At 62.9% G+C, this 24,214-nt stretch overlaps 2 protein-coding genes across 2 annotated transcripts; both read right to left on the bottom strand.

Moving 5' to 3' along the window:
* Window positions 1-238: 238 nt before the first annotated feature.
* Window positions 239-7,554, bottom strand: LOC136305856 (TBC1 domain family member 25-like). Its single transcript, XM_066209176.1, has 7 exons — window positions 7,305-7,554; window positions 6,741-6,850; window positions 6,494-6,645; window positions 5,931-6,052; window positions 5,604-5,813; window positions 4,428-5,083; window positions 239-4,363 (listed from the first exon to the last, which is right to left on the bottom strand). The coding sequence occupies exons 1-7, from the start codon at window positions 7,407-7,409 to the stop codon at window positions 2,719-2,721; spliced, it is 3,000 nt and encodes a 999-aa protein (XP_066065273.1). The 5' UTR covers window positions 7,410-7,554; the 3' UTR covers window positions 239-2,718.
* Window positions 7,555-7,731: 177 nt separating this feature from the next.
* LOC136305854 (GRIP1-associated protein 1-like) lies at window positions 7,732-23,318 on the bottom strand. The gene is given in 19 exon segments (XM_066209175.1): window positions 7,732-8,140; window positions 8,468-8,601; window positions 8,873-8,966; window positions 9,046-9,147; window positions 9,149-9,181; window positions 9,903-10,012; window positions 12,473-12,572; window positions 12,701-12,757; window positions 13,385-13,471; window positions 13,958-14,002; window positions 14,111-14,170; window positions 14,549-14,678; window positions 15,790-15,975; window positions 19,418-19,602; window positions 20,512-20,619; window positions 21,730-21,756; window positions 22,004-22,065; window positions 22,624-22,690; window positions 23,228-23,318. Coding segments are annotated over 19 exon segments (1,701 nt in total). The 5' UTR covers window positions 23,270-23,318; the 3' UTR covers window positions 7,732-8,068.
* Between the last annotated feature and the right edge of the window lie 896 nt (window positions 23,319-24,214).

Raw genomic sequence — 24,214 nt, 5'->3', positions numbered from 1 at the left:
AGCCCCCGATTCCTTCCCAGTTCATACTGGGAGCCCCCAATTCCTTCCCAGTTTATACTGGGAGCCCCCAATTCCTTCCCAGTTCATACTGGGAGCCCCCAGTTCCTTTCCAGTTTATACTGGGAGCTCCCAATTCCTTCCCAGTTCATACTGGGAGCCCCCGATTCCTTCCCAGTCCATACTGGGAGCTCCCAGCCCCCTCCCAGTCCCTCCCAGTCCATACTGGGAGCCACACCAGTACCAGGCATCGTTTATTGGCGGTTCCGGCACCTCTGGGACCCCCCGGGACCCCCCCGGGTGGGGGGGAGGGGCAATAAATAAGGGGGGGGGAGGGGAGAAGGCACCCAGGGTGGGGGGCAGGAACTGGTTTGTACTGGTCCATACTGGGAGAAGGCCTATGGGCATCAACAGGGCCCTGGGGGCACCCTACCGGTCCATACTGGTCTGTACTGGTCCGTACTGGGAGGACGCAAGGCCACGCGGGTGAAGAGATCCTGGGCGAGCTCTGGACTGGTTTGGACTGGTTTGTACTGGTCCGTACTGGTCCATGCTGGGAGGACGCAAGGCCACGCCGGTGAAGAGCTCCCAGTTTGGCTGCCGGTCCGTACTGGTCCATACTGGTCCATACTGGTGCGTGCTGGGATGGCTAAAGGCCATGGCAAGGCACTGGTCCATACTGGTCCATACTGGTCCATACTGGTCCGCACTGGTCCGGCACAAGGCGATGCACGTGGGGCTCCCAGTTGGGCTCCCAGCTCCATACTGGTCCATACTGGTCCGTACTGGTCCAGCCCAAGGCAACACAGATCCAGGAGTTCCCAGCCGGGATGTCGCACTGGTTCGTACTGGTTCGTACTGGTTCATACTGGGATGTCCCAGCGTGGTGCAGAAGCCAGCAGGGAGGCACTGGGCTGTACTGGTTCATACTGGGAGGGGTCTCTGGGGTCACTGGGGGGCTCATGGGGAGGTCTGGGGGGCCCTGCTGACCCCACGGTGGCCCTGGGGTCCCCAAAAGGACCCACCTGTCCCCATTGTGTCCCCCCAGTGTCCTACAGACCCCCATGGTGGCCTCGGGCTGACGTTTTATGGTGTCCCCACCTTGTCCTACAGACCCCGACAGTGACCTCAGTGTCCCCAAGGTGACCTCAGGACCTCCTGGAGATGTTCCATGGGGTCCCCAAGGTGTCCCACAGGTTCTCAGGCTCCACTTGGGAGTCCCAGTGATGGCTTTGGGGTCCCTGGAGATGTTTTATGGGGTCTCCACGTGGACATGGAAACGCTGAGTGACCGAAGGGTCCCCTTGGTGGCCTCAGGGGGACGTTTCATGGTGGCCCCACATGGTCCCTACAGACCCCTAGTGACTCTAGAGTCCCTCGTGATGACTTCAGGACCTCTTTGAGATGTTTTAAGGTGTCCCCACGTTGTCCTGCTGACCCTGACAGTGACCCGAGGGTCCCCAGGGTGACCTCAAGATCTCTCTGAGATGTTCCACGGGGTCTCCATGATGTCCTACGGATCTCCAAGTGACCAAGGGATCCCAATGGTGACCTCAGGGGGATGTATTATGATGTCCCCACCTTGTCCGACAGACCCTGACAGTGACCAGAGGGTCCCCAAGGTAACCCCAAGACCTCCTGGAGATGTTCTATGGGGTCTCCACATTGTCCTAGAGACCCTGACAGTGACCAGAGGGTCCCCAGGGTGACCTCAGGGGAACATTTTATGGGGTCTCCACATTGTCCTATAAACTGCCACAGTGTCCAAAGTGTCCCCATAATAACCTTAAAATCCCTTTGACATGTTATATGGAGTCACCACATTGTTCTACAGACCTTGGCAGTGACCAGAGGGTCCCCAGGGTGACCTCAGGACCTCTTTGAGATGTTTTAAGGTGTCCCCACATTGTCCTACAGACCATGACAGTGACCAGAAGGTCCCCACAATAACTTCCAAGATCTCTTTGAGATGTTCTACGGGGACACCGCATTGTCCTACAAACCCTGACAATGACCAGAGGGTCCCCAGGGTGACCTCAGGGCAACATTTTATGGGGTCTCCACATTGTTTGATAAACTCCCACAGTGTCCAAAGTGTCCCCATGGTGACCTCAGGACTTCGAGATGTTCTACGGGGTCACCACATTGTCCTAGAGACCCTGACAGTGACCAGAGGGTTCCCAGGGTGACCTCAGGACCTCTTTGAGATGTTTTAAGGTGTCCCCACATTGTCCTACAAACCCTGACAGTGACCAGAGGGTCCCCATGGTGACCTCAGGACCTCTTTGAGATGTTTTAAGGTGTCCCCACATTGTCCTACAAACCCTGACAGTGACCAGAGGGTCCCCATGGTGACCTCAGGACCTCTTTGAGATGTTTTAAGGTGTCCCCACATTGTCCTACAAACCCTGACAGTGACCAGAGGGTCCCCATGGTGACCTCAGGACCTCTTTGAGATGTTTTAAGGTGTCCCCACATTGTCCTACAAACCCTGACAGTGACCAGAGGGTCCCCATGGTGACCTCAGGACCTCTTTGAGATGTTTTAAGGTGTCCCCACATTGTCCTACAAACCCTGACAGTGACCAGAGGATCCCCATGGTGACCTCAGGACCTCTTTGAGATGTTCGACGGGGTCACCACGTTGTCCCACAGCACTCCAATGACCCAGGGGTCCCCAGGGAGAACCCCCATGGAGCCCCCACCCCGTCCCCGCGCCCCCCCTACCCCGAGGGGGGCCCCACCTGGGGCGCGGAGCCCCCCCAGCCCTCCAGGTACCTGGCGAAGAGCGCCTTGGCGCGGCGCAGGACGCGGGGCAGGCTGTGGCGGCGCACCAGGCGGTCGAAGTGCATGGCCACCTCGTTGTAGTCGCCGGCGCGCGCCATGACGGCGTCGCGCTGCTCCAGCAGCATGGCCAGGCACACGAAGAGCAGGAAGGGGTTCCCCTGGCCCAGCTCCTCGGGCGGCGGCAGCGGAGCGCCGTCGTCCTCCACCGTCACCTCCTCGTCCGAGGAGGAGGAGCACGAGGAGGAGGACGAGGAGGAGGAGGAAGGGTCTTCCCAAGCCCAACGGCCGCCCCAAGGGTCGTCGGGGGTGGTTGGGTTGGTCTTTAGGGTGTTGGGGTGGTGGTGGCCGTCCTGGAGGTCGTCGTGGCTGTCCTTGGGGTCGTTGTGGCCATGTCTGGGGTCATCACGTCCTTCCTTGGGGTCATCGTGGTCATCCTTGGGGTCATCGTGGTCATCCTTGGGGTCACGGTGGTCATCCTTGGGGTCACGATGGTCATCCTTGGGGTCACGGTGGTCATCCTTGGGGTCACGGTGGTCATCCCTGGGGCTGTTGTGCCCTTCTCCCAAGCTGTGTCCTTCTCCGAGGTCATCGTGAACCTTTCTGGGGTCATCGTGATCCGTCCCAGGGTCATCTCGTCCTTCTCCTGGGTCGTCAAATCCCTCTTTGGGGTCATCTCGTCCTTTTCCGGGGTCGTCTCGTGCTTCTCTTGCGTCACGTCCCTCTCTGGGGTCTCCCCCAGCCCCCCAGCAGAGGCTCTGGGGTCTCTGCTCCATCTCCAGGGCGTCGGTGCCTTCCTCCACCTTCCTGGGGCCCTCGGGGCCTTCTCCAGCGTCCCTGGGGGGTCTCCCTTGGACCTTCCCGGAGCTCCTGGGACCTTTGGGGACATCGCTGGGGCTCTCAGGACCTTCCTGAACGTTTTTAAAGCTCTTGAGACCCCCCTGGCTGTCCCTGGGACCCTCCTGGATGTCCTTAGAACCTTCTGGAACGTGGCTGAAACTCCTGGGACTCTCAAAGACATCGCTGGAGCTCTTGGGACTGTTGGGGACATCTCGGGAGCTCTTGGGAACCTCTGGGCCATCACTGGAAGCCTCGACACCCCCAGGGCTACCGCTGGAGCCCTTGGGACCATCCGGGATGTCGCTGGAGCCCTTGGGACCACCTGGGATGTCCCTGGAGCCCTTGGGATCACCTCGGACGTCACTGGAGCCCTTGGGACCATCCGGGATGTCGCTGGAGCCCTTGGGACCACCTGGGATGTTGCTGGAGCCCTTGGGACCACCTCGGACGTCACTGGAGCCCTCGGGACCACCTGGGACGTCACTGGAGCCCTTGGGACCATCCGGGACGTCACTGGAGACTCTGGGACCATCCGGGATGCCACTGGAGCCGTTGGGACCATCCGGGATGTCACTTAAGACTCTGGGACCGTCCGGGATGTCACTGGAGCTCTTGGGATCCTCAGGACCATCGCTGGAACCCTTGAGACCCCCAAAGCCAGCACCAGACCCTTCAGGAGCCTCCGCGACCCCTCCAGCACCTCCATCCTCCTCCTCTTCCTCCCTCCTCCTCCTCCTCCTCCTCCTGCGGGGCGGCCTCGGCCTCAGCCCGCGGCGCTCCCTCAGCCCCCTCCCGGCCCGGCGAGCGCCCAGGGGGGGCTCCCAGCAGCGGGACGCCCTCGGGGGGCGGCGGCGGAGCGGGGGGCAGCGAGCTCCAGGTGATCTCCAGCACCTTGAGGGCGTCGTCGAAGACGAACTCGCGCTTGAGCTCCAGCAGCAGCCAGCGGTAGCAGAAGAGCAGGTCGTGGGCGCCGCGGGCGGCCAGGAAAGCCCAGAAGGCGGGGTCGGCGCGGCGCAGCAGGCGGCGCAGGTGGCCGAAGGCGCGGGCCAGCCCGCGGCCGCCGGGCCGGAAGCGCGGGGCCAGGCGGCGCATCAGCGAGCAGAAGCACAGGAAGGCCTGCGCCTCGTCGTCCAGCACGGCCAGCAGCGGCGCCGCCACGTCCGACATGCCCTGGCAGTAGGAGAGGCGCGGGTGGCCCAGGGCGAAGGTGGTGAGCAGCGCCTGCAGCGCGGCCAGGTGAGGGTGGCCCTCCTCGGGGCCGCCGAAGTACGGGTGGGCGCGGTCGGTGCGCACCACGTCCTTGCGCACGGCGGCCGCCACCTGCGCCAGCTCGGCCGGCGCGGCGCGGGCGGCCAGGGCCACCTTCAGAGAGGAGTACTCGGCCGCCTTGAGGCGCAGGTGGGACAGGCGCTCCTGGCCCGTCAGGCCCGAGGGGAACACGTTCAGCAGGTAACGCCACACCACCTGTATGGGGGGGAATGGGACAGGTGAGAGCAGGTAATGCCAGACCACCTGTACGGGAGGAAATGAGGCTGAGAGACAGCAGGAACACGTTCAGCAGGTAACGCCAGACCACCTGTACAAGTGGCAGTGAGACTCAGAAAGGATCGAGGATGACCCCAGGTGTGTCAGAGACCTCTCAGGTGTTGATCAGGATGGATCTGAGGACCCCCAGGTGTGGCTGAGGTGGCAGAAACCACCAAGTGTAATTCAGGCAAGGTGAGAATCCTCAAGGCGAGATTTAGATGTAATCACCACCTCCAGGTGGCACTCAGGAGAGGTCAGAGAACCCCCAAGGTGTGGCTCAGAGGACCCCAGGTGTGATCAAACCCCCCCCAACTGTATCCCAGGTAAGGCCACAATCCCCAGGTGTGTCCTAAGTGTAGCTCAGGGAAGGTCAGAGAACCCCAGGTGCGTCTCAGGTGTGATCAAAACCCCCCCAGGTGTGTCCCAGGTGTGTCCCAAGGCGTGTCCGGGCTCTCACCTTGCGCAGGCCGGGCTCGACGCCGCCGTGGAAGACGTGCAGCCGCAGCTCCTGGGGCCGCAGCAGGCGCCCACCTGGGCCCAGGTACGACCTCAGGTCGGCGTCGCTCAGGGGGGCGCAGGGCGGGGGCGGGGGAGGGGGCGGGGACACCGCCGGGGTCCCCTCGGGCCACGCCAGGGCCGCCTGTGCCCGCGCCAGCGTCCGGCCCACCTGTGGGAACGGAACTGGTGGCACTGGGAAGGCACTGGGATGCAGCACGAGCTCTCTGTGAGCTTCCAGCAGGTTGGGGCGCCCCAGGTGTGCCTCACCTGTGCCAGGTGTGCTCACCTGTGCCAGCAGGGCCTGGGTGAAGGGCAGGGCAGCCGCCAGCAGCGAGCGGCGCTCGGGGACCGGCTCGGCCGCCGCCACCTCCCGCGGGCTGATGATGTCCCAGTCCTCCAGCAGCGGGCCTGGGGATGGCACACCTGAGCCACAGGTAGCTGAGAGCTCTCTGAGCCCCACCTCGCACACCTGAGCTCCAGTGGGACCCTCCCCTGGGCACCCACCACGTCCTGACGTCCACCCAAAAGACACGAGTGTCCCAGGTGTGCGTCCCCAGATGTGTCCCCACCCACCCAGATGTGTTCCAGGTGTGTCCCTCTGGGCCCAGTTGTGTCCTGGGTGTGTCTCAGGTATGTCTGTGACAACCCTAGGTACGTCCCAGGTGTGTTTTCCCTCCCGAGATGTATTCCAGGTGTGTCCCCGCCACCCAGGTGTGTCCCAGGTGTAACGTAGGTATATGTCAGGTGATTCCTCCCACCGAGGTGTATCCCAGATGTGTCCCACATGTGTCTCCTGCACACAGGTGTACCCCAGGTGTCCCCCAGGTGTGTCCTAGGCGTGTCACTCACTGTCAGGGGGGTTCCTGACATCCAGGCGCAGCCTCAGGGTGGGCCGGGCGCAGGTGAAGGCGTTGGCCAGGTCACCATCGCTCAGCAGAGGCACAAACGTGTCCTGGCCCTGCCCGTCCCGCGCCGCGAAGCTCAGGACGAAACTTTTCTTCCTGAGGGGGGACAGGTGAGGTCACCTGGGTGCTCTTGAGGGGGGGGGGGGGGTCCCAGGTGTGCCTGGAGGGGGGAACCGGGGGGTCCCGCTCACCCCTGCAGGTCGAAGGCGCGGGCCAGGATGTGCTGCAGCACGTCCAGGGAGGTGATCTGCGGGTCCACGGCGAACGAGCGGAACTCGGGTGGCTGCTGCCCCTCGTTCTTCTGCGGGAGGAGGTCGGGGGTGACCCGGGGGGTCCCAGAGGGTCCCGGGGAGATCCCGGGGGGTTCCCAGAGGATCCCGGGGGTGTCTCAGAGGGTCCCGGGGAGATCTCCGGACGGTCTCAGAGGATCCCGGGGGTCCCGGAAACTCCCGGGGGCTCCCAGAGACCCCGGCCCCTCACGACGACCCAACATGGCGGCGCTTTCCCCTCACCACGGCACCGCCTCGCACCTCCCGCGCCGCTGATTGGCCGCCGGGCCCCCACGTGACCCGAGAGGCGGGAAAATTTCCCGCCGGTGCCACACCCCGGGGGCGGGGGGCAACACCAAGGACACGCCCCCCGGAGCTGATTGGCTGCCGGAGCCTGCGTGACCCCACCCTTTAACCCCGCCCGCGATCTTTAATTACAACCACGCCCCTACTATGCCCCGCCCATATCCACGCCCCGCCGCTCACCTTGACGCGCACGCGCACAACCTCGCACTCCTCCTCCAGCGCGGCCCCGCCCCCGGATCCGGCCCCGCCCCCCGGCGAGGCCCCGCCCCCCGGCGAGGCCGCCATGTCGGGGCGGGGTCTCGGGGGGGGCTGGGGGCTTTTGGGGGGGGTTTAGCCGCCGCCCCCCCAAGCCGGGGAAGCGGGGGGCTGCTGTTACGTCACCGTGCTGACGTCACGCCGCGCCCCCCTGGCTGGCCGGTGCGCGGTTGTCGGGGGGGATCCGGAGCCGCACCGCGCCCGTGCACGTCCTGCGGCCGCGGCCGCGGCAACAACATCCGGGGCAGCGCGCGGAAGTGACGTCACGGTGAGAGCTCCGCCAAGGCTGGCCCTCTGATGACGTTTCTGGCTCCTCCCACCCCCCCTCCAAGAAGCAGAATGACGTCACAGGCAGCGATTCACATCGCGTTTATTGGGGGGGAGGAGGGGGGGCGCATGCGGGACCCCCTTAAACGGGAAACGCCAGAGTGGGGACCACATCCTCCTTAAAGGGGTAACGCCGCGGCGGGAACGCCCCCCGTCTTAAAGGGGCAACGCCTTCCAGCGGGCCGCACCCCCTTAAAGGGGCAAGGCCACGGAAAAAACCGTCCCGCCTTAAAGGGGCAACACCAGCGAGCCCCACCGCAACCTTAAAGGGGCAACGCCTCCCCCACGGCAGCGCCCCGGCCGGGGGGCGGAGCCTGCAGGGGGGCACCGGGCGAGGCCACGCCCACGAGAGACCCCGCCCCTCAGGGGGGTCCCGGGGGCGCCGCTTGCTCCTTCCTGAGTTGCGCCAGCTCCTGGGACAGCGACTCCAGGTCCTGGAAAAGGGGGAATGATGGAGGGTGGAGACCACGGCCACTGCGCGAGGCCACGCCCTCTGGCCACACCCACAGCTGAAAGCCCCACCTCCACTAAAATCTCCTCCTTCATGTCCATACTCAGTGATGTCATAGCTTGTGCCACACCCCACACTTAAACCACGCCCACTTGACCTCACGCCTTTCCTCACAAGCCACACCCCTATAAGCCACACCCTCATCTTTTCACCACACACATTTTGAGACCACGCCTACAGGCTTAAACCACACCCCTCATAGAGACCACACCCCTTCAGGTCACACCCCCATTTGCCCCCATCCCCTCACCTGTGCCAGGTGCAGGTTCTTGGTCAGCTGCTCCTCCAGGAGGTTCTGCAGCTTCTTGTTCATCTCCCGCAGCCCCTCCTCACCTGGCCCCGCCCCCGCCCCGCGCCGGGGCTGCCCCGCGGGACCCGCGGCCTCTGCGGACAGGTGAGAACAGGACAGGTGAGACTGGGACAGGTGGGACAGGTGAGAGGGGAACACTGGGACAGGAACGTGTGACAGGGAGAAAAGCATGAGGCCAGGTGAGAGACCAGGTGAGGGGCCAGGTGAGGAACAGATGAAGGGCCAGCAAAGCTGCCAAAGTGCCAGGCGAGGGACAGGTGAAAGGGGCGCCAGGTGAGGCCAGGTGAGGGTACAGGTGAGGCCCAGGTGACGCCAGGTGAGGCCCAGGTGACGCCCCGCCCTCACCTGTGCGGCTGTCCCGCACGAAGCTCTGGATGATGGCGCTCTTCCTGCACAGATCCTCGGCCATGGACGCGCTGGACACCTCCAGGTGCCTCACCTGCCGCGGGCAGCTCCGGGTGAGCGGCGCCAGGTGCGTCCTCCCCGCCCCTCCCAGTCCCTCCCAGTGCTCCCAGTACCTTCTCCTCCAGCAGCCAGCGCTCCTGCTGGCTCTGGGCCAGGCGCTGGAACAGCTCGGCCACCTCGGCCGGGGACAGGCCCCCCCCGGCCGGGACCCCCCCCGCCGCTGCCGCCCCCGGGGCTGCCCGAGCCCGACTGCAGGGGCGAGAGGGCGGGGTCAGGGCCTAGACCACGCCCACCGAAGCTTCACGCCACCGTGGGGTTAATTCATGAAGGGGAGGGGTGAAATGGCCACGCCCACATTGGTTGTGCCCCCCACCGTACTCTCTCCCAAAAGCCACGCCCTCGTTTGGTCACACCCTTTTAAGACACACCCCCACTGTGTCACACCCATATAAGCCACGCCCCTAATCAAGCTGCACCAGGAAATAGTTGTGCCTTTAGCCACACCCACCAGGCCACACCCTTGTAGGCCACATCCCAGTGGTCAAACGAGCTAAGACACGCCCACAATCAAAACCACACCCAAAACAGTTGTGCCCTAATTAGGCCACACCCACCAGAGCACGCCCTCTTAAGCCACACCCAACTGGTCACACCAATCTAAGCCACACCCCCAATTAGCGCCCAAGCCACATATCCAAATTTTGACCCTCCTATTAAGCCACGCCCTAAGCCGCGCCTTCCATCACAACCCTCCGGACCACGCCTTGTTAGGCCACGCCCTCCTAAAACCACACCCAACTAAGCCACACCCCTGGTTCAACCCCTCCAACCCTAGCGCGTTAGCCCAGCCCACAAAGCCACACCCCATGACCCCACCCACACAAACCACGCCCACTCCCAGCCTCCACCCCTTATCACGAGGCTGCGCCCCTTTCCCTGTGCCACGCCCCCTCCCAGAGGCCCCGCCCACCTTGGTGCTGCCGGGGGCGGAGCCGTCGCGGCCCAGCGAGGACACGGAGCTGCTGTCACCGCCCGGGCCCCGGCCCGGGGAGCCCCCGTCCAGCCCCAGCTCCTCCAGCCCTGGGGGACCCCAAAACCACATCAGGGACCCCAAAAACCCCCATCCGGGTCCCCAAAATCCCATCAGGGACTCCAAAAACCCCACCTGGGACCCCAAAAACCTCATCTGGGACCCCAAAATCTCACCCGGGACCCCAAAAAGCTCATCCGGGACCCCAAAATCTCACCCGGGACCCCAAAAACCCATCTGGGACCCCAAAATCCCACCTGGGACCCCCAAAACCCCATCATGGACCCCCAAAACCCCATCAGGCAGCTCCCCCACACAATTTTGGAGCTCCCCCTTCCCCAAATTCCAAGGCTCCCCCCATCCCCAGATTTCGGGGTCCCCCTATCCCCAGATTTCGGGGTCCCCCCATCCCCAGATTTCGGGCTCCCCCCTCCCCAGATTTCGGGCTCCCCCGTCCCCAGATTTCGGGCTCCCCCCGTCCCCAGATTTCGGGGTCCCCCCATCCCCAGATTTCGGGCTCCCCCCCCTCCCCAAATTCCGAGGCTCCCCCCGTCCCCAGATTTCGGGCTCCCCCATCCCCAGATTTCGGGGTCCCCCCATCCCCAGATTTCGGGCTCCCCCATTCCCAGATTTCGGGCTCCCCCATTCCCAGATTTCGGGCTCCCCCATCCCCAGATTTCGGGGTCCCCCCATCCCCAGATTTCGGGCTCCCCCGTCCCCAGATTTCGGGCTCCCCCGTCCCCAGATTTCGGGCTCCCCCCATCCCCAGATTTCGGGCTCCCCCCTCCCCAGATTTCGGGCTCCCCCCTCCCCAGATTTCGGGCTCCCCCGTCCCCAGATTTCGGGGTCCCCCCATCCCCAGATTTCGGGCTCCCCCCTCCCCAGATTTCGGGCTCCCCCCTCCCCAGATTTCGGGCTCCCCCATCCCCAGATTTCGGGCTCCCCCCTCCCCAGATTTCGGGCTCCCCCCTCCCCAGATTTCGGGCTCCCCCGTCCCCAGATTTCGGGCTCCCCCATCCCCAGATTTCGGGCTCCCCCCCTCCCCAGATTTCAGGCTCCCCCCGTCCCCAGATTTTGGGCTCCCCCCGTCCCCAGATTTCGGGCTCCCCCATCCCCAGATTTCGGGGTCCCCCCATCCCCAGATTTCGGGCTCCCCCATTCCCAGATTTCGGGCTCCCCCCTCCCCAGATTTCGGGCTCCCCCGTCCCCAGATTTCGGGCTCCCCCCTCCCCAGATTTCGGGGTCCCCCATCCCCAGATTTCGGGCTCCCCCCTCCCCAGATTTCGGGCTCCCCCCCTCCCCAGATTTCGGGCTCCCCCATCCCCAGATTTCGGGCTCCCCCGTCCCCAGATTTCGGGCTCCCCCTATCCCCAGATTTCGGGCTCCCCCCATCCCCAGATTTCGGGGTCCCCCCTCCCCAGATTTCGGGGTCCCCCATCCCCAGATTTCGGGCTCCCCCATCCCCAGATTTTGGGCTCCCCCATCCCCAGATTTCGGGGTCCCCCGTCCCCAGATTTCGGGCTCCCCCCGTCCCCAGATTTCGGGCTCCCCCATCCCCAGATTTCGGGGTCCCCCTATCCCCAGATTTCGGGCTCCCCCCTCCCCAGATTTCGGGCTCCCCCCTCCCCAGATTTCGGGCTCCCCCATCCCCAGATTTCGGGGTCCCCCTATCCCCAGATTTCGGGCTCCCCCGTCCCCAGATTTCGGGGTCCCCCCATCCCCAGATTTCGGGCTCCCCCATCCCCAGATTTCAGGCTCCCCCCTCCCCAGATTTCGGGGTCCCCCATCCCCAGATTTCGGGCTCCCCCCTCCCCAGATTTCGGGCTCCCCCCTCCCCAGATTTCGGGCTCCCCCATCCCCAGATTTCGGGCTCCCCCCATCCCCAGATTTCGGGCTCCCCCCATCCCCAGATTTCGGGCTCCCCCCTCCCCAGATTTCGGGCTCCCCCGTCCCCAGATTTCGGGCTCCCCCCTCCCCAGATTTCGGGCTCCCCCATCCCCAGATTTCGGGCTCCCCCCATCCCCAGATTTCGGGCTCCCCCCTCCCCAGATTTCGGGCTCCCCCGTCTCCAGATTTCGGGCTCCCCCTTCCCCAGATTTCGGGCTCCCCCCTCCCCAGATTTCGGGCTCCCCCCATCCCCAGATTTCAGGCTCCCCCGTCCCCAGATTTCGGGGTCCCCCCGTCCCCAGATTTCGGGGTCCCCCGTCCCCAGATTTCGGGGTCCCCCCGTCCCCAGATTTCGGGGTCCCCCGTCCCCAGATTTCGGGGTCCCCCCGTCCCCAGATTTCGGGGTCCCCCGTCCCCAGATTTCGGGGTCCCCCCGTCCCCAGATTTCGGGCTCCCCCGTCCCCAGATTTCGGGGTCCCCCCTCCCCAGATTTCGGGGTCCCCCGTCCCCAGATTTCGGGCTCCCCCATCCCCAGATTTCGGGCTCCCCCATCCCCAGATTTCGGGCTCCCCCGTCCCCAGATTTCGGGCTCCCCCCTCCCCAGATTTCGGGCTCCCCCTGACCCGAGCGGGCCCTGTTGGGCACCAGCAGCTCCTGCAGCCGCTCCTGCAGCCGCTCCCCCCGGCGCCGCTCCAGCTGCAGCTGCCTCCTCAGGTCCTTCAGCTGTGGGGCGGGAAGGGGATTTGGTGGGGGGGGTGGGAAGAGGGGGGGGTTTGGGGGGTCCCCCGAATCCTTTGGGGGGTCCCCAAAACCCTCAGGGTGTCCCCGAAGTTCCCCCCGGGGTCGCTCACGGCGGCGCTGCCTTTCTTCTCCAGGATGCGCTGCCCGTCCCGCACGTCCTTCAGCTCCTGGGGGGGGGTTTGGGGGGCGGTTAGGGGGTCCTGGGGGGATCTGGGGACTTCTGGGGGGGATTTGGGGAGTTTTGGGGGGGATTTGGGGACTTCTGGGGGGGATTTGGGGAGTTTTGGGGGGGTCCTGGGGGGGATTTGGGGGGTCCTGAGGGGGATTTGGGGGGTCGTGGGGGGGATTTGGGGTGTTTGGGGTGTCCCTGGGGGGGATCTGGGGGGTCCTGAGGGGGATTTGGGGAGTTCTGGGAGGGATTTGGGGTGTTTTGGGGGGTCTTGGGGGGGATTTGGGGGGTCCTGCGGGGATTTGGGGGGGTTTTGGGGGGTCCTTCAGCTCCTAGGGGAGTTTTGGGGGGGTTTGAGCGGAAATTTGGAGGCTCCTGAGGAGGATTTAGGGCTGTTTTGGGGCTGTTTTGGGGATTCTGGGGCTGTTTTGGGGCTGTTTTGGGAATTTCTGGCTGTTTTGGGGCTGTTTCAGGGATTTTGGGGCTGTTTTGGGGCTGTTTTGGGGCTGTTTGGGGGATTTTGGGGCTGTTTTGGGGATTTGGGGCTGTTTTGGGGCTGTTTTGGGGCTGTTTGGGGGATTTTGGGGCTGTTTTGGGGCCGTTTGGGGGGATTTTGGGGTCACACCTGTCTCAGGGCCCGTCCTTCGGCCTCGTGCAGCTCCCGCAGCCGCTGCTCCTCCCCCAGCGCCGCCCGCAGCTGCCCCAGCTCCGCCTGCAGCGCACAGCGGGGACAGTTGGGGACAATTTGGAGACAATTTGGGGACAATTTGGGGACAATTTGGGGACAATTTGGGGACAATTTTGGGTCAGTTGGGGACATTCAGGGCCATTTTAGGGCCATTTTGGGGACATTTGGGCACAATTTGGGGACATTTGGGGTCATTTCGGCAAAATTTGGGGACATTTGAACGCATTTGAGGACAATTTGGGGACATTTAGGGGACATTTGGGGGGTTCCCAACACCCCGACGGGGACAGGAATCGTGACAGGGGAGGAGATATCGCGATATCCCCCCAAAATCTCCCGGAAACCCACCCAAAATTCCCCAAATTCCCCCAAAATTACCCAAAATTCCCCCCAAAATTCCCCCAAAATTTACCCCAAATCCCCCCAAAATTCTCCAAATCCCCCCAAAATTACCCAAAATCCCCCCAAATTTCCCCAAAATCCCCCAAATCCCCCCAAACCCCCCCTGACCTCGAGCTGTTCCCGTTGCTGCTCCTGCTCCTCCCGCAGCCGCTCCTGGGGGGGCACAGGGGGGGTTTTGGGGGGGTCGCCGGTGCCCTGGGGGGGACCCCCAAAGGTGGGGAGGGGTCTCTGGGGGTCTCTGGGGGGGTCCCTGGGGGTCACCTGGGCGGCCTCGGCCTCCTGCAGTCGCTGGCGCAGCTCGTCCCGCTCACCTGAGCACACCTGGGGAGGGACGGGGGGGGTCAGGGGAGCCCAAAACCCCACCCAGGACCCCCAAAACCCCCCTGGAAAGACCCCAAACCCCTCCAGGACCCCGAATTTTCCCCAGGACCCCCCCCCCCCCCTAACCCCTCTGGGACCCCCCAAAGTCCCCCAGGACCCCCGAATCCCACCCCAGGACACTCCAAATTCCTTCCAGGGCGCCCCCCAAACCCCTCTAGTCCCCTCCCTGGACCCCCCAAACCTCTCCACGACCCCCCCAGGACCCCCCAAAACCCCCTCAGGACCCCTAAATTCCCCTCCATGAGCCCCCAAACCCCCCCAGGGACCCCCCAAACCCCTCCAGGGACCCCCCAGACCCCCCCAGGGACCCCCCCAGACCTGCAGCTCCCTCTCCAGGCGCTGGCTCTGGCTCCGGCTGTCCCGCAGCTCCTGGGCCTGGGCCTCGCTCAGCTCCCGCAGCCCCCCCCTGGGCCTGCCCCAAACAACATCCGTGGGGTCCCCCGGGGGGCTTTGGGGGCGTCCCATAGGGCTTTGGGGGGTGCTGCGGGGTCCCTATAGGGTTTGGGGGGGTCCTAGGGGGATCCCTATGGGGTTTGGGGGGTCCTAGGGGGTCTCTATGGGGTCTCTGTGGGGTTCTATGGGGTCCTATAGGGCTTTGAGAGGTTCTATGGGGTCCCTATAGGGTTTGGGGGGGTCCCAGGGAGTCTCTGTGGGGTCTCTGTGTGGTCCCATAGGGCTTTGGGGGGTCCTAGGGGGTCCCTATAGGGCTTTGGGGGGGTGCTGCGGGGGTCCCTATAGGGTTTGGGGGGGGTCCTAGGGGGTCCCTATGGGGGTTTGGGGGGGTCCTAGGGGGTCTCTATGGGGTGCTATGGGGGTCCCATAGGGGTTTGGGGGGGTGCTATGGGGTCCCTATAGGGTTTGGGGGGGTCCCAGGGGGTCTCTGGGGGGTCCCATAGGGCTTTGGGGATTGCAGTCAGGTTCCATAGGGTCTCTGGGGGGTCCCCTGGAGTTCCCCGGGATTCCTACGGGGCTTTGGGGATCACACGGAGTCCTGGGGGTCTCCATAGGGGTCTGTGGGTCTCCACAGGGATCTGTAGCGATCTATGGGATCTCTATAGGGTCTCTATAGGGTGTCTGTAGGGTGTCTGTAGGGTGTCTATAGGGTCCCTATGGCATCTCTATAGGGTGTTTATGGGGTGTCTATGGGGTCCCTATAGGGTGTCTATAGGGTGTCCATAGGGTCTCTATAGGGTGTCTATAGGGTGTCCATAGGGTCTCTACGGGGTCTCTATAGGGTGTCCACAAGGTCTCCGTAGGGTGTCTATAGGGTGTCCATAGGGTGTCTATAGGGTTTCTGTAGGGTCTCTATAGGGTCTTTATAGGGTCTCTACGGGGTCTCTACGGGGTCTCTACAGGGTCTCTATAGGGTCTCTACGGGGTCTCTATAGGGTGTCCATAGGGTCTCCATAGGGTCTCTATAGGGTCTCTATAGGGTCTCCACAGGGTCTCTATAGGGTCTCTATAGCATCTCTATAGGGTCTCCATAGAGTGTCCATAGGGTCTCTATAGGGTGTCTATAGGCTCTCCATAGGGTCTCTATAGGCTCTCCATAGGGTCTCTATAGGGTCTCTATAGGGTCCCCATGGGGCCCGGCCCCCCAGACCTGTGTGGCCGCCTCCAGCTCGTGCTGCAGCCGCCGGCTGCGGGCCTGCAACTCCTGCAGCTCCTGCAGCTGCTGCAGCTGCTGCTGGCAGCGGGAGCGCAGCGCCTCCGCCTCCGCGCCCTGGGGGGACAACGGGGGGGGCCTGAAATGGGACCGAAACGGCCCCCGAAATGGCCCCGAAATGGCCCCAAAAACGGCCCAAAAATGGCCCCAAAACTGGCCCAAAAACGGCCCCAAAACGGCCCCCAAAATGATCCAGAAATGGCCCCAAAACAGCCCAAAACCGGCCCCAAAACGGCCCCAAAACAGCCCAAAACCGGCCCCAAAAAGGGCCCAAAAACAGCCCAAAAACGGCCCAAAAACGGCCCCAAAATGGCCCAAAAACGGCCCCAAAACAGCCTGGAACACCCAAAACCAGCCTGGGACCCCCCAAAATCCACCTGGGACCCCCCAAAATCCCCTCTGGGACCCTTCTAGGTCAAGACTTCTCCAAAAAAATCTCCCGAGGATCCCCCAAAATTCCCCAGGGACCCAAAAATTCCCCCAAAATTCCCCAGGGACCCAAAAAAATCCCCCAAAATTCCCCAGGGACCCAAAAATTCCCCCCAAATCCCCCCCGAAATTCCCCCCACACGGGCTCTCCCGGAGCAGCGTCTCCTTCTCCTCCTGCAGCCGGAGAAAACTGAGGAAAAACCAGGGAAAAATGGGCAAAGATGAGCAAAAAAATCAGGGGAAATGGGGGAAAATGGGAAAAAAAAACCTGGGAAAACGAACGGGGAATAACGGGTGAAAATTGGGGGGAAAGGAGGGAAAAGTGGGGAAAAAAATCATGGAAAAGGCCCCTAAAGGTTCCCCAAATCCTCACCTTTCCCGCTGTTCCCGCAGCTCCTCCGTCAGCTGGAGGAAATTTGGGGTGGGGGGCACGAAATTGAGGGGGGGGCAGCACTGGGGACACCCCCAAAGTCCCCAAAAGAGCCCCCAGGACCCCAAATCCGCCCCAAATTCCCCTTTGGAGCCCCCAAAAACCCCAAAATTCCTCCCGGACTCCCCCCAAAATCTGCAAATTTCCTCCTGGAATCCCCCCAAATCCCCGAATTTCCTCCTGGAATTCCTCAAAAATCCCCAAATTCCCCCTCTGGAGCCCCTAAAATCCCCAAATTTCCTCCTGGAATTCCTCAAAAATCCAAAATTTCTCCTTGGAACCCCCCAAAATCCCCAAATTCCCCCTCTGGAGCCCCTAAAATCCCCAAATTTCCTCCTGGACTCCCCCAAAATCCCCAAATTTCCTCTTGGAGTCCTCGGAAAAATCCAAAATTTCCTCTTTAGCCCCCCCCCCAAATCCAAAATTTCCCCTTGGAGCCCCCCAAAAACCTCCAAATTTTCCCTTGGGACCCCCAATAAACTCCAAATCCCACCCAAATCCTCCCAAATTTCTCCCCAGATTTCTCCCCCTCCCTCACCTTGGTCACCTCCTCCTGCAGCTGGGTCACCTCCGCCTGCAAAGAGACCCCTCCCCGTGGACCTCAATTCACCCCCCCCACCCCCCCCCCCCCATCCCCCCCCAAACTCTTCATCCTTTTAAAACCCCAAATTTTCCCCCAAAATCTCCTCCTCACAGCCCCCCCCCCAAAAAAAACCCCAAATCCCCCCAAAAATCCCCCCAAAAACCCCCCAAAAAAATCCCCCCCAAATCCCAAAAATCCCCCCCAAAATCCCCCCAAAAAACCCCAAAAATCCCCCACAAAACCCCCCAAAAATCCCCCAAAAATCCCCGAAAAAAAACCCCCAAAAATCCCCCCAAAAATTCCCCAAAAATCCCAAAATCCCCCAAAAATCCCCCCAAAAAACCCCAAAATCCCCCCCAAAAATCCCCCAAAATTTATTCAAAATGTCGCCCCTCCAATTCCCTTTGAGACCCCCTCCCCCCCCAGAAAAAACCCACCAAAATCCCCCAAAATCTCCCCAAAACACCCCTGACCCCCCCCCAATTTATTCCCCTCCCAACCCATTTTAGGCCCCCCAAAAAACCCCAAAATCTCCCCAAAAATCCCCCAAATATCCCCCCAAAAATCTTCTCAAAAATCCCCCCAAAAATCCTCTCAAAAATCCCCCCAAAAATCCCCCCCAAAAACCCCAAAAATCCCCCCAAAAATTCCCCCCAAAATCCCCCAAAAATCTCCCCAAAAAACCCCCAAATAACCCCAAAAATACCCCCAAAAAACCCCAAAAATCCCCCCAAAATCCCCCCAAAAAACACAAAAATCGCCCCAAAAATCCCCCCAAAAAACCCAAAAAAACCCCAAAAATCCCCCCAAAAATCCCCCCAAAAATTCCCCAAAAATCCCCCCAAAAAACCCCCAAAATCCCCCAAATAACCCCAAAAATCCCCCCAAAAATCCCCCCAAAATCCCCAAATCCCCCCAAAAACCCCCCAAATAACCCCAAAAATCTCCCCAAAAAACCCCAAAAATCCCCCCAAAAATCCCCTCAAAATCCCCCCAAAAAAACCCCAAAATCCCCCAAAAATCCCAAAATCCCCCCAAAAATCCCCCCAAAAATCCCCAAATCCCCCCAAAAATCCCCCCCAAATCCCCCTTACCTGGGCTGGGGGGTCCCTGGGGGGGGCGTCAGCCCCTCCCCCCTCCTCTTCCTTTTTGGGGGGCTCTGGGGGGGCTGGGAGGGGGGAAGGGAAATCAGAGACCCCACCCCCCCCCCCCAAAAAAAAAATCCTCAAATTCATCCCCTCCCCCCCAAAAAAAAACCCACCTGGGACCCCAAAAACTCCCCCTCCCCCCCTCGGAATTTTGAGACCCCAAATTTTGTCCCCAAAAAACCCCCAAAATTCTCATTTTCCCCCCCAAAATCACTCCAGACCCCCCCAAAGTTCTCAGAGCCCCCCAAAATCCCCCCCCCCAAGACCTCCTAAAATGTGAGAGACCCCCCCCCCAAAAAAATCTCCCTGGGACCCCCCAAAATCCCCCCCAGACCCCCCAAAAATCCCCCCAGGACCCCCAAACCTCTGAGACCCCCCCAAAACTCCCCTGGGACCCCCAAAACCCCCCAAGACCCCCAAACCTCTGAGACCCCCCCCAAAAACTCCCCTGGGACCCCCAAAATCCCCCCCAACCCCCCCCCCAAGACCCCCAAACTACTGAGACCCCCCCCAAAACTCCCCTGGGACCCCCAAAATCCCCCCCAAAATCCCCCCCAAAACCCCCCCAAGACCCCCAAACCTCGGAGACCCCCCCCCAAAACTCCCCTGGGACCCCCAAAACCCCCCAAGACCCCCAAACCTCTGAGACCCCCCCCAAAAACTCCCCTGGGACCCCCAAAATCCCCCCCAACCCCCCCCCAAGACCCCCAAACTACTGAGACCCCCCCCAAAACTCCACTGGGACCCCCAAAATCCCCCCCAAAATCCCCCCAAGACCCCCAAACCTCTGAGACCCCCCCCCAAAACTCCACTGGGACCCCCAAAATCCCCCCCAAAATCCCCCAAGACCCCCAAATCTCTGAGACCCCCCCCAAAACCCCCCTGAGACCCCCAAAATCCCCCCCAACCCCCCCCCAGGACCCCTCCTCACCTTCGGGGGGGGCTGGGGGAGCCCCCCCGTCCCCTTGGGCCCCGTCCTGGGGGGGCTGGGCTGAGCCCGGGGGGGTCCCGGGGGGTTCCTGGGGGTCCCCGGGGGGGTCTCGGGGGGCTCCCCCCGCCCCCCCCCTCCTGCAGCCGCCGGTTCTCCTCTTCCAGCCCCTCGATCTGGGCACAGAGCTGGGACCCCCCGCCCGGGGTCAGGGACCCCCGGAATGCACCCCAAAATACCCCTGGGGACCCCCCAAATACCCCTGGGACCCCAAAATCCACCCCTGGGACCCCAAAATTCACCCCAAAATCCCCCTGGGACCCCCCAAATACACCTGGGACCCCAAAATACACCCCAAAATACCCCTGGGACTCCCCCCAAAACTCCCCTGGGACCCCCAAAATCACCCCTGGGACCCCAAAATACCCCTGGGACTCCCCCCAAAACTCCCCTGGGACCCCCAAAATACCCCTGGGACCCCAAAATCCACCCCTGGGACCCCCAAAATCACCCCTGGGACCCCAAAATACCCCTGGGACCTCCCCCAAAACTCCCCTGGGACCCCCAAAATACCCCTGGGACTCCAAAATCCACCCCTGGGACCCCCAAAACAACTCTGGGAACCCCAAAATCCACCCCAAAATCACCCCTGGGACCCCAAAATCCACCCCTGGGACCCCCCAAATCACCCCTGGGACCACCAGACCTTCTCAGAAGACCCCAAAGCCCACACAGGACCCACCCAGAGGACCCCAAAAATGACCCCAAGACCCCCCAGGGACCCCCAAACCACCCAGGGGACCCCAAAAGTGACACCGAGGACCCCAAAAATGACCCCAGGACCCCCCAGGGACCCCAAAACCATGCAGGGGACCCCAAAAGTGACACCGAGGACCCCAAAAATGACCCCAGGACCCCCCAAAATGACCTCAGAGAGACCCCAAAATCATTCCTGGGATGCTTCAGGTGATTTTGGGACCCCCCAAAATGGGACCCCCAGGGTGGCTGGGGGGGGCTGTGGGGGTTGGGGGTCTCGGGGGGGTTTTGGGGGGTCCCGGGGGGTTTTTGGGGGTTTTTGGGGGGTTTTGGGGACCCACCTTGGCCAGTTCCCGCAGCAGGGTGCTGTTCTGGAGGCGGAAATCGTCCTCCTGGCTCTGCAGCTTCCCCTGCAGCATCCGCGTCTCCCCCAGCAGCGCCTCCACCTCCTGGGGACCCCCGAAAACGGGATCGGGCACCCCGAAAATATGATGGGCACCCCGAAAATGGGATCGGGCACCCCGAAAATGGGATGGGAACCCCCAAAAATGGGCTCAGGCACCCCGAAAACGGGATCAGGTGCCCCAAAAATGGGATCAGGCACCCCGAAAATGGGATGGGAACCCCCAAAATGGGATCAGGCTTCCCGAAAACGGGATCAGGTACCCCGAAAATATGATGGGCACCCCGAAAATGGGATGGGGCACCCCGAAAATGGGATGGGAACCCCCAAAAATGGGATCAGGCGCCCCGAAAATGGGATGGGAACCCCCAAAAATGGGATCAGGCGCCCCAAAAATGGGATCAGGCACCCCGAAAATGGGATCAGGCTTCCCGAAAACGGCATCAGGTACCCCGAAAATATGATGGGCACCCCAAAAACGGGATCGGGCACCCCGAAAACCGAATGGGAATCCCCAAAAATGGGATCGGGCGCCCTGAAAATGGGATCAGGCACCCCGAAAATGGGATCGGGCACCCCAAAATTATGATGGGCACCCCAAAAACAGGATCAGGCACCCCGAAAACGGGATCGGGCACCCCGAAAATGGGATGGGAACCCCCGAAAATGGGATCAGGTGCCCCAAAAATGGGATCAGGCGCCCCAAAAATGAGACAGGAACCCCAAAAATGAGATGGGAAGCCCTAGAAACGGGATCAGACACCCCGAAGTGAACCCAGAGACCCCAAAAAACACCCGTGAACCCACCCAGGCACCCCGAAAAAACCCCAAAATCCCCCCAAAACAGCCTCAGGAATCCCCCTGGAGCATCCGGGGCTCCCTCCAGCAGTGCCTCCACCTCCTGGGGACCCCAAAAACGGCCTCGGGCCCCCTGAAAACGGGATGGGACCCCCCCAAAAACAGGCTCAGAGACCCCAAAAAAAGGATTGGGACCCCCAAAAACAAACCCAGAGACCCCAAAAAACCCCGGGAAATAAAGCCCAGACCCCCCGAACCGCCTCCTGGAGACCCCAGAATGAACGCAGAGAATCCAAAACACCCCCAAGAGCCCCCCCAAATCCCCCTGGGACCCCCCAAAATCCCCCCCAGGACCCACCTGGGCCTTCTTGCTCTTACTGAGGGCCTGGAAAACAAGGGGAGGGGGCTCAGGGGGGGTTTGGGGGGCTCAGGGGGGGTCTGGGGGGGTTTGGGGGTGCTGGGGGGGAATTTGGGGGGCTCAGGGAGGGTCTCAGGGGGTTTTGGGGGGCTCAGGGGGGGTCTCAGGGGGATTTGGGGGGCTCAGGGGGGGTCTGGGGGGGATTTGGGGGTCCCGGGGGGGGTCACAGGAGAATTTGGGGGGGTCTCTGGGGGTCCCGGGGGTCAACCCTCACCTTGTTGGCCTTGGCCAGGTCCCGGTCCAGCGTCTGCACGCGCTGCCGCAGCCCCGACAGCTCTGGGGGGCACAGCCTGAGGGGGGCTGCGGGACCCCCAAAACCCCCCCAAAACCCCCCACCGGGACCCCCAACCCCCCCCGGGACCCCCCAAATACCCCCCAAAACCCCCCAAATCCTCCCCCAAACCCCCCAAAACCTCCCTGGGACCCCTCCAAACCTCCCCCCCTCAGGACCCCCAAAACTTTCCCCCACCCAGGACCCCCCAAATCCTCCCCGGGACCCCCCAAATCCTCCCCGGGACCCCCCAACCCCCTCCAGGATCCCCCAAATCCCCCCCGGGACCCCCCAAAGCCCCCCCGGGACCCCCCAAATCCCCTCCGGGACCCCCCAAATCCCCCCCGGGACCCCCCAAATCCTCCCCGGAACCCCCCAAACCCCCTCCGGGACCCCCCAAACCCCCTCCGGGACCCCCCAAACCCCCCCCGGGACCCCCCCAACCCCCCCCGGGACCCCCCAAACCCCGCCCGGGACCCCCCAAACCCCCTCCAGGACCCCCCAAACCCCCTCCAGGACCCCCCAAATCCCCCCCGGGCCCCCCCAATCCCCCCCGGCCGTACCGGCGCCGTTCTTGCGCAGCTCATCGGCCAGCCGGTAATTCTCGGTGCGCAGCTCCAGCAGCTGCGCCTGGGGGGGGCCCCGGGGGCGGGGGGGAGATTTGAGACCCCCGGGACCCCCCCCCCCCAAAATACCCTCGGGTCTTACGGCCCCCCAGGAGCGACCCCCGAGATGCCCCCAGGAGTTTCCTCAGGAGCCTCAAGATTTCTCCTAAATCCCCCCGAGAGCCCCCCGGGTCACCCAAAGATCCCCCCCGAGAGCCCCAGAAATTCCCCAGCGCCCCCCCGAGACCCCCAAATCCCCCCCGAGACCCCCAAAACCCCCCTGAAACCCCCGAGTCTGTTACACGCAGACACCCCCAAAGCCGACCGCAGGACCCCCTCAGCCCTCCCGCAGCCCCGGGACCCCCCGAGCCCCCCGCCCAGAGCCCCCCAAAACCCCCCCTCACCCCCCGAGTCCCCCCGGGTGCCCCCGAATCCCCCCCAAAACCCCCCTCAGGACCCTTTACAACCCCCATGACCCTCCCACGAGCCCTCTCGGGCCCCCCCACACCCCCGGGAGCCCCCCCAGCTCCCCCCCGAGCCCGCCGGGACCTCCCGGCCTCACCTGCATCCTCTGGAACTCCTCGGCCGACAGGGCCTGCGCCATCTTGGCGGCCGGGACCCCCCCCGCGGGAGGAGCCGGAAGTGGCCGCTCCGCCCCGCCGTGACGGTCATAGAGACGCTCCGGGTGCCGCTGTTCCCGGGACCATAGAGCTCGGTCCTCCCGGCCGGCCAGAGCGGCCCGGGGGGGGGGGGGGAAGAAGCCCCTCATGGAGCTCAGTCCGCCCCGGCGGGATCATAGAGAGCGGCCAGGCCGCTGAAAGCGCCCGGAGAGCGCTCGGAGCGATACAAACCTTCTCCCCCTCCTGTTTTTTTGGGGGTCCTGCGGGGGTCTGGGGCTGTGTCCCCCCCTGCCAGAGGGAGCACGGGGACCCCCTCAGGCCCAATACGGGCTGTAGGGATCACCCCCCCCCCGGTTCTTGAGCTCCTCTCCAGTGCCACAGGGACCTGGCAGTGCTCAAAGTGAGCCCAGGTGTGTCCAGGTGAGCGCCATTTCCCCCCTCAGCTGCCCCTCAAACCCTTCATAGGCACCATTTCCACCCTCATCACCCTCACGGGCACCGTATTTCCCTTCACGGGTGCCATTTCTACCTTTATCACTCTCAGGAGCTCCGTTTGTCCCCTCACAGGGGCCTGGCAGTGCTCGCTGTGAGCCCAGGTGTGTCCAGGTGAGCGCCATTTCCCCCCCTCAGCTTCCCCTCAAACCCCTCAAAGGCGCCATTTCCTCCCTCATCAGCCTCATGGACATCATTTCACCCTCCCAGATTTCATCTTTTCCCCCTAATTCCCCTCCCGGGCTCCATTTCCCCTCCTTTGCCCCTCACAGGGAATATTTTCCCCTCCTTCAGCTGCCTGGCTCATCCTGCTTCAGGAGCTTTCTCCAGCCCAGTGTCCCTGGAATTAGCTCCGAAGCACAAAATTGAGGCTTTTCAGGACAACCGAAAAGTTTGTTATGTTCCGATCTTTTTTATTTTTGTGTTTATATGCCGGT

Source organism: Chamaea fasciata, unplaced genomic scaffold, assembly GCF_029207755.1.
Source record: "Chamaea fasciata isolate MVZ Bird 193981 ecotype frontalis unplaced genomic scaffold, bChaFas1.0.hap1 SCAF_714, whole genome shotgun sequence".
In the NCBI taxonomy this organism is placed as follows: Eukaryota; Metazoa; Chordata; class Aves; order Passeriformes; family Sylviidae; genus Chamaea; species Chamaea fasciata.
This window is presented reverse-complemented; position numbering and strand designations above follow the sequence as displayed.

Excerpts from the sequence above, each read along its gene's own strand:
- LOC136305856 (XM_066209176.1), bottom strand. The coding sequence starts at position 7,409 with ATGGCGGCCTCGCCGGGGGGCGGGGCCTCGCCGGGGGGCGGGGCCGGA. Across the intron at positions 6,851-7,304 it reads TTGTGCGCGTGCGCGTCAAG|AAGAACGAGGGGCAGCAGCC; the intron begins GTGAGCGGCGGG and ends CTCCTCCCGCAG. Across the intron at positions 6,646-6,740 it reads CGCGCCTTCGACCTGCAGGG|GAAGAAAAGTTTCGTCCTGA; the intron begins GTGAGCGGGACC and ends GTCCCCCCTCAG.